The sequence below is a fragment of the Myodes glareolus genome, chromosome 8 (genome assembly GCF_982192425.1).
Source record: "Myodes glareolus chromosome 8, mMyoGla1.1, whole genome shotgun sequence".
Taxonomy (NCBI): domain Eukaryota; kingdom Metazoa; phylum Chordata; class Mammalia; order Rodentia; family Cricetidae; genus Myodes; species Myodes glareolus.
Window position 1 is genome coordinate 76682914 of NC_142033.1, and position 13550 is coordinate 76696463.

General features: G+C 44.3%; 1 protein-coding gene and 1 pseudogene across 1 annotated transcript; one reads left to right on the top strand and one right to left on the bottom strand.

Moving 5' to 3' along the window:
- Positions 1-385: 385 nt before the first annotated feature.
- Tmed4 (transmembrane p24 trafficking protein 4) lies at positions 386-4636 on the bottom strand. Its single transcript, XM_048450072.3, has 5 exons — positions 4446-4636; positions 4168-4268; positions 3879-4004; positions 3524-3670; positions 386-1914 (listed from the first exon to the last, which is right to left on the bottom strand). The coding sequence occupies exons 1-5, from the start codon at positions 4603-4605 to the stop codon at positions 1765-1767; spliced, it is 684 nt and encodes a 227-aa protein (XP_048306029.1). The 5' UTR covers positions 4606-4636; the 3' UTR covers positions 386-1764.
- Positions 4637-9416: 4780 nt separating this feature from the next.
- LOC125410371 (cofilin-1 pseudogene) lies at positions 9417-10298 on the top strand (annotated as a pseudogene).
- Positions 10299-13550: the final 3252 nt, after the last annotated feature.

Sequence of the window (13550 nt, forward strand, 5' to 3'; positions counted from 1 at the left end):
CCCTCCCAAGACAAAGTTTCTCTGTGTAGCCTCCCCTCCCAAGTCAGGGTTTCTCTGTGTAGCCTGACTGTCCTGGAACTCACTCTGTAGATCAGGCTGGCCTCTAATTCAGAGATCTGCCTGACTCTGCCTCTTGAGTCCTGGGATTAAAGGTATGCACCACCGCCTGGCTTCCCATCCTGATCCTAAACTGAAGACTGTAAACTTTTTTAAGTATCATAGGAATTTTTCTGGTGGTTATATGGCCATCCAGAATTAGAACTAGGAGGGTTATGTAGGACTTTTTTTTCCCTTCCTCTTTGCAAACTAAAAAAATTGCATATACTCTAAGTGTAAAACAGGTTTGTATATAGTAGAGTACATAGAAATAAGGGGAGAATTTAGCTCTATAAGTCAGAAAGAAATTTAATAAATATTCCAAATAAATATATAATAAAACTGTGAAATAAAATATCAAGAATGGGCAACTACTGGCATGGGGCTTATACAGAAAGGGGTGAGGGACATGTCTTAAGAGCTGTTTATGATTCAGGGGCTTTGTTTTGCTAGTTCCTTGCTAACATCTTATCTACTAGGGTGACCTTACAGAATGGTTAAGCAATCCACTCATCCACTCCCAGGCCAGGTCTTAGCAAGAGTGCCCACTGAAGTCTACCCCACATTTTCTACAAAGGCAAGATGTCTACATCAGTAACCTCTCCGTCTTTTTTTGGGTGGGGGGGGGCTTACCTCTGTCCACAACCTATCATTGTCTATCAAACATAGCTACTATGTTTATTTCATTGGAAAAAATTCTGCATACAGAACCAAAATCTGGTTCCCTTGAAGGAAATATCTGTCAGATGTGATGGCACATGCCTCTTTAGTCACAGCAGTTGGTAGGTAGACACAGGTGGATCTAAGGCTAGTCTACATAGGGAGCTCCAGGCCAGCCACAGCAACAGAGACTGTCTCAAAAACAAAACAAAAAGAACCTACAAACCATTATCACTGCTTAAGGGAAAACTGAGGGGAGAATGCGCTGCTCCAAGTTACTCTGCCCCTCTCTTCAACTCTGGAACTGACAGATCGGACTCCCAAGTGTTCAAGAGAACTCTTCTTGGCCTTGTAACATGGACTTGAAAGTAACTACAATATCTGCTTTCTGGCCCCCAAACTGCTGAAATTCTGAGCACAGCATGGCAGTTACTAAAAGTGTGGGAATAAGTAGAATGCGTAAGGTCTGGATTGGTGCTTTTGGCTAGTTACAGGCAGTGATGATTCAATTAGGAAGGAAAATACATATAATTTATCCAAAAATAGTTCTAAAATATAGAAAACATCTCGATCCTTCAGGGCCAAGAACTGCCCCTTATTTACATTCACAAAGCCATTGAAAGAACTCAGGACTGACCCAGGAACACCGAGGCAGGGCCTCCTCCATGGGGTATGCCGGCTGTCTACTGCACAAGTACACAACCAGAAAACAGAAGAGCATTTGGTCATCTCTTCAAAACCAGGAGAATCACCAGGGGCAAAAGAAATGATCTGGGGTTAATTCCAACTTCTCCCAAACCCTAAGGCGGATTTTGAAAGCGTGGACCAATGTCTGCTTCTTGGAGAACCAGGGTCAAAAGGTAGCTGATCTCAATGGCTTATTGTCATGACACCAATGTGAGACACATTGATTTTTCACTTCTCCTCCTCAAAATCCAGGTGGATGGGGCTAGGTGGGGAAATTATCAAATAACCGGGGTAAAAGGGAAGGGTTATACGGCAAGAGCCCTACACTAGCTTCTTGGCTTCAAAGAAGCTCTTGAGGTGCCGCATCTGCCAGATTCCAGTGAGGATGAGGATGACAGTCTGAGCGATGGACCACCACAGGACCCTCTGATTGGTGCTCTCACTGGTCAGGCGGAAGCGTTCTTCACGATACTGCACAGGACAGTGAGCAAAGGGTTAGAAAGGGTAGGAAACACAATCTGCTATTACAAGGGCCCTCTATTTGTGTGACGCACAACTCCCAGACCAAATGCCTCTGGAACACCACCTGTAATTCCATCCTGAGACTACCCCTAGGTAGGAAAGTGGTGTACCTCTACAACCATCTCTGCTAAAACTAACATAATGCTTCCATAATAAGAGCCCATGAAATACAAGCAATAGGTACTACTAAATTGTGCGTTGTCCTCTCTAGAATGGTTCATACAATTTAGAAATAACTACCCAAAGCAAGATGAGGTCTCTACATACAATAGGCTATTCCACCTTAAAAGGAGAGCTCTACAGTTGGACATGGTGGTGTACAACTTTAAGAGGCAGAGGCAGGGGGCTGGAGAGATGGCTCGGTGGTTAAGAGCATGTACTGCTCTTCCAGAGGACTTGAGTTCGATTCCTAACACCTATGTCAGGTGATTCACAACCACCTGTAACTCCAGGAATCTGATGCCTCTGGCCTCCTTAAACACCTCCTCCCATGTGCATGTCCCCCCTAACATACACACACACACACACACACACACACACACACACACAAAATTAAAAAGTAAGTAAATAAATAAAAAGGAGGCAGAGGGATCTGATGCCTTCTGAACTCAGAGGACACCTGCACTTACAAATAAACCATACACATAACTGATAAGAAAACAAATCTTTTAGTGGGGGTATGGTGGACTTCAGAGCCCTTATCTAGCCTAAATGAGGTTCAACTTCTAGCACATAAATAAACAAATGTGACAAACAGAGCGTTCTGACACACTACAGGACAGACGAACCCTGGACACATTGTGATAAATGAACTAAGACAGTCACAAAAGGATTCCATTTAGTTGAATTACAGTGGTCAAGACCATAAGCAAAAAAAGTAGAAGAGCAACACGGGAAGGTAAGTGGGGAGTCAGTGTTTAACACTAATCAGGATCACAGACAAAAACATCAAAACTGCAGTGAGGGAAGTGGGGAGCTTGACGGGTTCAGAGTCTCTGGGAAGGTGAAGTTAGGACGCAGTGACGGTTTGCAACACAACATGAATCTATTTAATGCTAAAGTATTAATGTTAAAGTATTAAGTTAAAATGCTAAGTTTTATACGTATTTCATAACAAAACAAAACAAAAGGGGTCATAGGCACACTTCCTTGAACCCTTGAGATCTGATCTCAGAAGCTAAGCAGGGCCAGGCCAGCTTAGTACTTGGATGGAAAATACCAGGTGGTGTAGGATTTAAGTGTGTGTGTGTGTGTGTGTGTGTGTGTGTGTGTGTGTGTGTGTAAACATATATACGTATGATGGACTGAAGGTGTGGTTCAGTGGTGAGATACTGACTAACACTCATGAGAGGCCATGGATCCAACCCTCAGCACTGCAGACATGCACATAAAAGTGCCAAAAAGAAAAAGCAAACTTCACCTATGTAGACTGATAGCTCCCAATTCATTCTCTGAAAAACTAATCTTGCAGGTAGGGAAGGCCCCAAACAGAAACGTTGCACTGTGGGTTTTAAAGGTCAATCTCAACCTCCAAGTGCAAAGAGACACACGCCCTTACCCTCTGATAATCCTGCTCCTTCTGGATCTGTTCCACCTGATCAAGCAGCTGGCGAGCACGAAGCTGGAGCTCTGTTAACTTATCCTTAGCAGCAATCTCAGGGTAGTTGTTGGCATGCTCCCCAACCTGGATATCCAGGTGTACACGCTACAAGGAAACAGGAATGAATGAGTGGGTGCCGCCTACCATCTATTACTGTTATGGTGTGCGTTCTTGTTTCTGGCTGAGGCAGAAGGGCAAGCCTGGTCTCCCCAGTTCTGACGTGAGTACCTGCTTCCCCCAAAAGGCAAAATTAAAAGAAAAAGAATGAAAGATGGCAATAAATCAAAGGAAAAACTCAGTCTGAGCTTCTTACCAGTTTGCCTCCAGCGAAGAGAGCCATCCTGGTGGAGTTGGAGTGCAGACAAATCTGATGGTCACCGGGTGTGTGCGACGTGAACGTGAAGCGGCCCTCGGAACCATATTGCCGGGACAGTACCACCTGCAATATGCATCAGGCCCCAACCTTACAACGACCTCTCAAAATGCAAGATCTGATACCTAGAGATCTTTTCTCAGGACCAAGGCTACCGGTACTTACATCCCATAATGACATTAGTGGACTTCTGACACCCGCTAGAGTTTTCTGGGGAAGGCGTGTTTACCTTGCCGTCCGGGTCCTTCACTTCTACATGCATGCCCAGGCCAGGGGTCGAAGGCAGGAAGACCTCCTTCTGCTTGTCCCACATCTGGGTTCGATAGTTGCCTGCGGGGCAGACACACAGTCACTACCGGGGGTCCCCAATAAGCGGCCCCAGGGCGCTGGGCAGGGAACCTGGCGCCCTCAAGGCACCGTCAGGATGGGGGCGAGCTGACAGGGGAGGAGGGGCCCTTCCGAGGGCCAGGCGAAAACAAAGGGCCTCTCCACCCTCAGCCCCCTGACCGATGACCATGGTCTCGTCGGGTATTTCCTCGATGAAGCAACGCTTCTCAGTCTCTCCGATGTGGAAATAGAGCCCATGGGCACCAGCAGCACACACAGTGAGCACCAGCAGCGCAAACCGCACCATCGCCTGCAGTCGCTCGACCCCGACACCTGCCATCGCGCCTCAACTCCGCGCATGCGCACGCTCGCGCGCTGGTCAGCGTTTGCGCATCAGCAGGAAAGTGGAAATGCGCTTGCGCGGTGTTGCGGGCCCTCTGCTCCCTTACCTAGTTCTGTCCATCCCAAACCCCGTCGCAAATCTCAGTTTTGCACTTTTCTGCGCCTGCGCACCTCCTAGCATAGACTAGCAACTCAGAGGGAAAACGACTGCGCTGTGATTCTGCCCAACGCTACGGTCCCTAGTTGTTAGGCTTAAGAGTCCTTGCTATGCACTGCTCTGTTGCAGCGCAGTGTGTGAGGCTGCACAAGAGCGGTTTCCGTGTAGGCCACCTTGTGAGATGTTTATCCCCTAACTGAGGCCTGAACAGCCTGAGTTCTTATTCTCAGTGCCAGGAGCAAGTGAACCATTCTCATGAGCACGTTACAGAAACACATTAGTGTTATTTCACGTTTTCAGAACTTGAGTAACAAATTCACAAGTTAGCTTTATCGGCTACAATTTGCCTAGTAGTATATATTTGTCAAGCACCTGGGTTGTTTGCTTGTTTTGGGGCAGGGTTCCAAGTGTCCGAGGTTGGCCTGCATTTTGCTACTTGGCTTAGAAATTGTGATCCTTCGGTTTCCACCTCCTGAGCAGGGTGTCACCACACCTGGTGCTTCTGGGGAGCTGAAGATGGAGCTTCCCGCATGCTGGCCAAGCACTTTACCCAGTCAGCTGCCCCCAACCCAAACAAAACTTCTTTTATTCCAATCTTAATTACTAATTTTATCTCTCAGGTCACACGTTATATACACACCATAATCATACAGTGATTATGTCTATGTATCTGTCATAGCATCGGTTGCCAACCTGACAGAACGGGGAGAGGGAACCTCCACTGCGGAGTCGGACTGGCTTACGAGTTTGTCTAAAGGGCATTTTCTTGGTTGTTAGTTGATGAAGGAGGCCTGGACAGTATAAAGAAAGTAGCTGAACAAGCCAGAGGAATCAAGCCAGTGAAGAGCACTTTCCCATGTACACCAGTACATTCATATGGTCCCAATCTATTCTGATATGTTTAGAGATGGTACTTTATCAGTGTTTATTGGTCTATGTTTCATGGGTAGTACTAGGCAGGTGTGGTGTTTACGCACACAGTGAGGTGCATGTTATATTTCAGCAGTTACATTTAAGACAGGGCCAAATGTGACTGTAAAGTGGAGTGACTCAGGGCAAGTTACAGCCCCAAACCCACAGTTTTACACAATATGGAGTAACTTAGAGCAGACCACAGCCTGCCCTAAAAGTGCCTCCGAAATCTCTCTAAACTCAAGACAGCTCCAGTTTAGGATCCCTTCATAAAAATCTAGCAATTTGAACCAGATGTGGTAGCACATGCCTTTCATCCCAGAATGCTCAAGGCAGAAGCTGGAGAATCTCTAGGAGTTTGAAGCCAACCTGGTCCACATATTGAGCTCCAGGACAATCCGGTCTATATAGAAAGATCCTATCTCTCCATCTTACACCTGTAAGAATGGCCAAGATCAAAAACACTGATGACAACTTATGCTGGAAAGGTTGTGGGGAAAAGGGAACACTTCTGCATTGCTGGTGGGAATGAAAGCTGGTACAACCCCTTTGGATGTCAGTGTGGTGATTTCTCAGAAAATTAGGAAACAATCTTCCTCAGGACCCATTAATACCACTTTTAGATATATATCCAAAGGATGCTCAATCGTGCCACAAGGACATGTGCTCAACTATGTTCATAGCAGCTTTGCTTGTCATAGCCAGAACCTGGAAACAACCTAAATGACCCTCAATCAAAGAATAAATTTTTAAAAATGTGGTACATTTACACAATGGAGTACTACACAGCAGAAAAAATAACAACATCTTGAATTTTGCAGGAAAATGGATGGAACTAGAAAACACTATTTTGAGTGTGGTAACCCAGACACAGAAAGACAGGTATCACATGTACTCACTCATAGGTGGTTTTTAAACATAAAGCAAAGAAAGCCAGTCGACAACAATGTGGACACTAAGAGAGACTTACATAGATATAATCTATATGGGAAGTAGAAAGTAGGAAAAAAAAACAAGATCTCCTGAATAAACTGGGAACATGGGGACCTTAGGGGAGGACTGAAGGGAGGATGGGAGAAGCAGGAAGGGAAGTAGAGAAAAATGTAGAGCTCAATAAAAATCATGAAAAAAAAGAAAGAAGGAAAGGGATAGCTCACTATGCCCTAAAAAAAAATTATTGAGGGTCCGAGTTCTACTCTGGCAGGTGATAATGGTTGGAAATAAAGAATTTCCTTTGGGGGGGGGGGGGGGGGGAAAGAAAGATCGTATCTCAAAAACAAAGCAAAAAACCCAGTCCTGCCCTCAGCCCCTGCTGGACTGGGCATGATGGAAAAAGGGAGTAAGTATGAGGAGGAGAGATAGGAGAGAAAGAAGCAAGGAAATTTGTCATGGAGAGATGGGAAAGAAAGAGTATGGCTGCTGTGAGGATCAGCCTCTAGCAGCTCAGGGATTGAGGGCTGCACAGAGTCGGCAACCTAATCATTCAACTTGACTTTTCCAAAGAAGTAAAACTTAATTCTCTAGGGCTAGCGAAAAAGGAAAATACATACACATACCTACACACATCACATACATACACACACACACATCTCCAACATGTCAGGATCTCACCTAGTGTGCTAATGAAAGGCAAGCCTTCAGCAGGTCAGAGAAACTGAAGAGGAAATGCAGAGGCAAATTACTTGACAGACAAACAGACACACAAAGACTTTTCTGAGGGCCAAAGGTTGATTATTTGTTTTATTATTCTTACTGTTGCTTTTCTACTCTGTTTCTTTTCTGTTCTGTTTTTCTACCCTGTGTTACCCTTCTGTCTCTCTTGATGTCTCTCTTCTAGCTAACTTTACTTTTCCCCTTAGAGTTTATATATATTCCCGCAAAATTTTTCAAGCAATATAAAAATTATAATGTGGGCCGGGCGGTGGTGGTATACAGCTTTAATCCCAGCACTCAGGAGGCAGAGACAGGTGGCTCTCTGTGAGTTCAAGACCAGCCTGGTCTATAGAACAGGCTCCAAAGCTACAAAGAAACCCTGTCTTAAAAAAAACCACCAAAAAGAAAATTATAATGTGGCTATCCTATTTTTAACTGAATGATAATAATGAATACAGGTAAAAAACATGTTTCCCATTTTCACTTACATAATTGTTCCACATAGTTTATTCCACATACTATAAATGAGAACCAAATTATCCCGCTGGGTGGTGGTGGCGCACACCTCCAATCCCAGCACTTGGGAGACAGAGACAGGCAGATCTTGGTGAGTTCGAGGCCAGCTTGGTCTATAAAGTGAGTTCCAGGACAGCCAGGACTGTTACCCTGTCTCACAAAACCAAAAGAACAAAAACAAAAAACAAAAACAAAAAAAACCCACAAATTATCCCAAGAATTCACATACATTCATATCCAAGCAACTTGTTATAGATAAGCAGAGCATGAGTGAACGAGGCCTTTTTCTCAGTCAGTTCTTTTACTGGCAGGCTGCATTTCTTTTGGTTACAAAGAAAGGATCAATCACTTTATTACTTATTTCAAAAGGTAATCTTATAAGGAATCCTAGAAAAATCACAAACCTAAACTTTTGTATATGAAAAAACAGTCATCTCTACTTTAAATCCTTGAGGTGCACACCCAGTCGACAAAACACAATCCCAAAGAACTTAGACAACAATGTGGACACTAAGAGAGACTTACATAGATATAATCTATATGGGAAGTAGAAAGTAGGAAAAAAAAACAAGATCTCCTGAATAAACTGGGAACATGGGGACCTTAGGGGAGGACTGAAGGGAGGATGGGAGAAGCAGGAAGGGAAGTAGAGAAAAATGTAGAGCTCAATAAAAATCATGAAAAAAAAGAAAGAAGGAAAGGGATAGCTCACTATGCCCTAAAAAAAAATTATTGAGGGTCCGAGTTCTACTTTGTTGTCAACATTTTTTTATATCAGGAACCGAAGGGCAGAAATGGGTACAAGAGATTAATCATCATCTTTGCTCACCAACCAATCCTAGCAAGAAAGACATATCAGCTAATAATAATAATTGGGCTGCTTTGTTCTTGTCCCTTGACCTCATTGAAATCCTCACTTAACTATGTGCATTTCTAAACTTTAAATTATTTCCTCTGTTTTTTTCCATTTCAAAGTTATTAACAAAAACATCTTAATCTAACCTTAAATTCTTTTTTTAAAGCTTTTTTTCAGCTATGATACATTTTGAAACCTGTGAACATATCTCTCAATGTTAAGATTTAAAAAAAAACTTGAGCTAGCTGAGCTTCAGGGACTCAGTTGTTTTTCTTAATCATTAACCTAAACCACAGTCTATATGGCTCCTCAAGAGAAACTAGCTGTGTGACATTTCCTTGTTCTTATTTTCTATCCTCTGCAGGTCCTGCTTTATTAGGGGTGGGGTGGGGGAAACACCATATCTTGCTTTTACCTTTATTAGTTTTCCACTGAGTCAACCTCTATCATAATCCCTTGCTATATTTATTAAAGATCCTCAATACCATCACTTAAGAGGCAGAGGCAGGTAAGTGTAGAGGGATGTGACTATAATCCTATTTCTGTGGAGGCACAAACAGGAAGATTTCTAGGGCTCCAACCAGTCAATCTTGACTAATTGGTAAGCCCAGATCCCAGTTAGAGATTCTGTCTCAAAAAACAAGATAGAGGGTTCAGTCGGATCCCGGTAGCAGCTGCAGCGGCTCAGTTCTTCTGTAGCTCTCCCTGTCTCCCTTTTGCTTCCGGAAACATGGCCTCTGGTGTGGCTGTCTCTGATGGTGTCATCAAGGTGACCTTGATGACGTGAAAGTGCGCAAGTCTTCGACGCCAGAAGAAGTGGAGAAACACAAGAAGGCAGTGCTCTTCTGCCTGAGTGAGGACAAAAAGAACATCGTCCTGGAGGAGGGCAAGGAGATCCTGGTGGGAGATGTGGGGCAGACTGTGGACGACCCCTACACCACCTTTGTCAAGATGCTGCCAGACAAGGACTGCCGCTACGCTCTCTACGATGCCACCTACGAGACCAAGGAGAGCAAGAAGGAGGACCTGGTGTTCATCTTCTGGGCCCCTGAGAGCGCACCCCTTAAGAGCAAAATGATCTACGCCAGCTCCAAGGATGCCATCAAAAAGAAGCTGACAGAAATCAAGCATGAATTACAAGCAAACTGCTACGAGGAGGTCAAGGACCGCTGCACCCTGGCAGAGAAACTAGGTGGCAGTGCCATCATCTCCCTGGAGGGCAAGCCTTTGTGAGCCGCCTCCAGCCCCCTGCCTGGAGCATCTAGCAGCCCCAGACCTGCTCTCGGGTGTTGCAGGCTGCCCCTTTCCTGCCAGACCTGAGGGGCTGGGGGGATCCCAGCAGGGGAGGGTAATCCCTTCACCCCAGTTGCCAAATGTCCTCCCCACCCCCTGGACCGTCCTTCTCCCTCTACCCTGGCCTTCCCAAACTGCTTTTGATCCTCTGATTCCTCTTGGGTTGAAGCAGACCAAGTCCCTTCCCAGGCACCCAGTTTGGGGGTAGCCCGACTTTTTTTTTAACAACACCCCTATTCCTCATCCCCCCCATCCCATGCTGCCAACTTCTAACCACAATAGTGACTCTGTGCTTGTCTGTTTAGTTCTGCGTGTAAATGAAATGTGGAAATGACCCTCCCTTGTCAGCTGGTTGCCCTCCTCTTCCCCTTGTTCTCAGCCACTCATGAAAGTAGGACCAGTAAGGGACCTTCAATTTAAAAAAAACAAAAAACCAATAAAAAAGGCTAATTAAAAAACAAACAAACAAACAAGATAGAGACTGTCAAGAGTTCAACAGGTTAATGCATTTGTTGCCAAGCCGGAAGACCTGAGTTCAATCTCCTGTACCCATATGATAGGAGGGAACCAACTCCTGAGGATTGTTCTCCAATTTATGAGCCGTGGCACATACAGAGATACATATGTGCTTTGGAGGGAGTGCATACATGCACGCGCGCTCACACACACACACACACACACACTCTCTCTCTCTCACACACACACACACACACAGTAGATAAAATATAATTTAAAAATTAAAAGTTGAAACAAGCAGGACAGTGGTGGCATACGCCTTTAATCCCAGCACTTGGGAGGCAGAGGCAGGAGGATCTCTGTGTTCAAGGGCAGCCTGGTCTACAGAGAGAGTTCCAGAACAGTCAGGGCTACACAGAGAAACTCTGTCTTGAAAGAGCAAAACAAAATTAAAAGATGAAACAAAGTGGATAGTAGTCCTAAGGAACAACATTTGGTATTTGACTTCCACATATGTGTGCCCACACGTGCACATGCACACACATGTACATAGACATATACCCATACACATAAATAAGAAGAAAATTTATGTTAGGCAATCTAATTATTGTTACTTGGCGTGGGGGGAGGGTTCAAGACAGGGTTTCTCTATGTAACATCCCTGGCTAACCTGGAACTCACTTTGTAGACCAGGACGCCACCTAACACAAAGAGATTCACCTGTCTCTGCCTCCCAAGTGCTGGGATTAAAGGTATAGAATTAAACCACTGCCTGGATTTCTAATTATTTTTTCTTCAAAGATTGGTGCAATTTTGGTCAAGGTTTTTTTTTTTTGTTTGTTTGTTTGTTTTTGAGGTTCTTTGTCTAGGTTGGCCCTTTCTTTCCTCATCCAGCCACTACCAGGCAAAGCCATGTGTAGTACTTAACTGTTCAAGAGAGACAACGGTGACCAAAACACAAATATCCTTCTTCCTTTGCCTTTATCTCAATTCTTATCTGCCAATATATAAGAAAAATAAGTAAACATATAGTAGGTCATCTGCAGGTAACTGTCAAGAAACAAATTAAGGCACGGGGAAAGGGACAGAGTACATTTAATTAGATAGTGACCCACAAAATGTCCACCCATGTCTGACTCCCCCAAACATTATTTTGAGTGTGTGTGTGTGTGTGTGTGTGTGTGTGTGTGTGTGTGTAGGAGGAAGGGCCACTTATTGGTTCCAGCTAGCTCAGACCTGAAATAATCACACAAAAACTGTATTAATTAAATCACTGCTTGGCCCATTAGCACTAGCATCTTATTTGCTAACTCTTACATCATAATTTAACCCATCTCCATCAACCTGTGTGTCACCACGAGGTTGTGGCCTACCAGCAAAGTTTCAGCACAACTATCTCCACTGGCAGCTCCATGGCATCTGTCTGACTCCGCCTTTTTCCTCCCAGTACACAGCCTACCTTTCCCTGCCTAGTTCTGTTCTTCCCTGACATAGGGGCTCAAAGCAGTTCTTTATTCAATAACCAATAAAAGCAACACATACAGAAGGACTTCCCATACTGCCGTGTGTGTGTGTGTGTGTGTGTGCGCGCGCGCGTGCACTTACACACATTTGTGTACACAGAGAGGTCAGATGACAACTTTTGAAAATTAGTTCTTGCCTGCCACGTGGAATCCAGGAACAAACCTCAGGCCATCAAGCTTGTGTCAAGTGCCAAGATGATTCATCTCTCCTGCCCAAATACCTATTACTTTCTAAAACATATTATTTTTTTATGTATATGAGTATTTTGCCTACACGGTGAGATTCTGTCAAAAGAAATAAAGTGTGGGGGAGGGGCCCACAGGAAAGATGGCTCACTGGTTAACAGCACAGTCTGCTCTTCCATGTACAGTGGCTCACAACCATATGTAACTCCAAGTCCAGGGGGTCTAATGCCTTTTTCTGGCCTCCACATGTAATTAAAAAACCATCTGTATAAAATAAATTCACATCAATCCTTCCACTGCAGCCTCTAAGATGCTGCGTTACAAACTTGAGATATCACACTTGGTAAATGTCTAGATTTAAAAGAGTGAAAGAGGGGCTGGAGAGATGGCAGGGTGGTTAAGAGTAGGACTTGCTACCCAGCAGGCAGTGGTGGTGCACAGCTTTAATCCCAGAACTCAGGAGGCAGAGGCAGGTGGATCTCCGTGAGTTCATGACCAGCCTGGTCTGCAGAGCCAGTTCCAGGACAGTCAGGGATACACAGAGAAATCCCATCTCAAAAAAAAAAAAAAACCCAGCAAAAAAGAAAGATTATATCTCCAAATTGGTTTATGAACCCCCCACTAAGCTCTAACTATTTTGTTTTTTTTTTTTTTTTGAGACAGGATTTCTCATAGTCCAGGTGAATGTCAAACTCACTACTTGAAAGAGGATGATCTTGAACTGACGACCTTCCTAACTCTACCTCCCAAGTGTTGGAATTACAGGCAGGTGCTGCCACACCCAATAAACTTACTCTTAAAGTTCCGCTTGCTGACACCGTTGCATGTTAAAATGGATGCATGGAGGATGCATGGAGGATCAAACTTCTGACATACAAAGCACTGGGAAACAAACCATATCCACACACAGCAACTTCCCCAGTGATTTTCATCAAACATTTTTCAAAGAAACAGCATTAATCTTTCTTAACTTCTTCATACTGGGGTGAGGGGACACTGAGGGGGACCCTACAGGTGATCACGTCAAGCTGGGAAACAAACTGAGAAGAGGTGAGAATGAAAACTCAGTTCATATTGATTTGTCAATGTAGATCAAACTTTGGGGAGTCTGATGCCAGGCAGTTTATTACCAACAAATTTAAATGCGATATAATATGGGAATAAAGTGTCCTGGGGTAATACAATCTCTGGTGCACAAGAAATCATAAATACATCAAAACTCAACTCAGTACATACATGTCATTTCTTCCAAGAAGATGGGTTCTAGAGGTAGGCTACCTGTATAGCTAAATGGCCTGGGGAAGCCTGGACTGCCTGAATTCAGTAAGTTCCATACACTGGCATAAAGAAATTATACAAAGCAGCAGAAGAGAACAGAAGGTATGGGTTGT

Excerpts from the sequence above, each read along its gene's own strand:
- Tmed4 (XM_048450072.3), bottom strand. The coding sequence starts at position 4,605 with ATGGCAGGTGTCGGGGTCGAGCGACTGCAGGCGATGGTGCGGTTTGCG. Across the intron at positions 4,005-4,167 it reads TGAAGGACCCGGACGGCAAG|GTGGTACTGTCCCGGCAATA; the intron begins GTAAACACGCCT and ends TGCATATTGCAG. Across the intron at positions 1,915-3,523 it reads AGGAGCAGGATTATCAGAGG|TATCGTGAAGAACGCTTCCG; the intron begins GTAAGGGCGTGT and ends TGTCCTGTGCAG.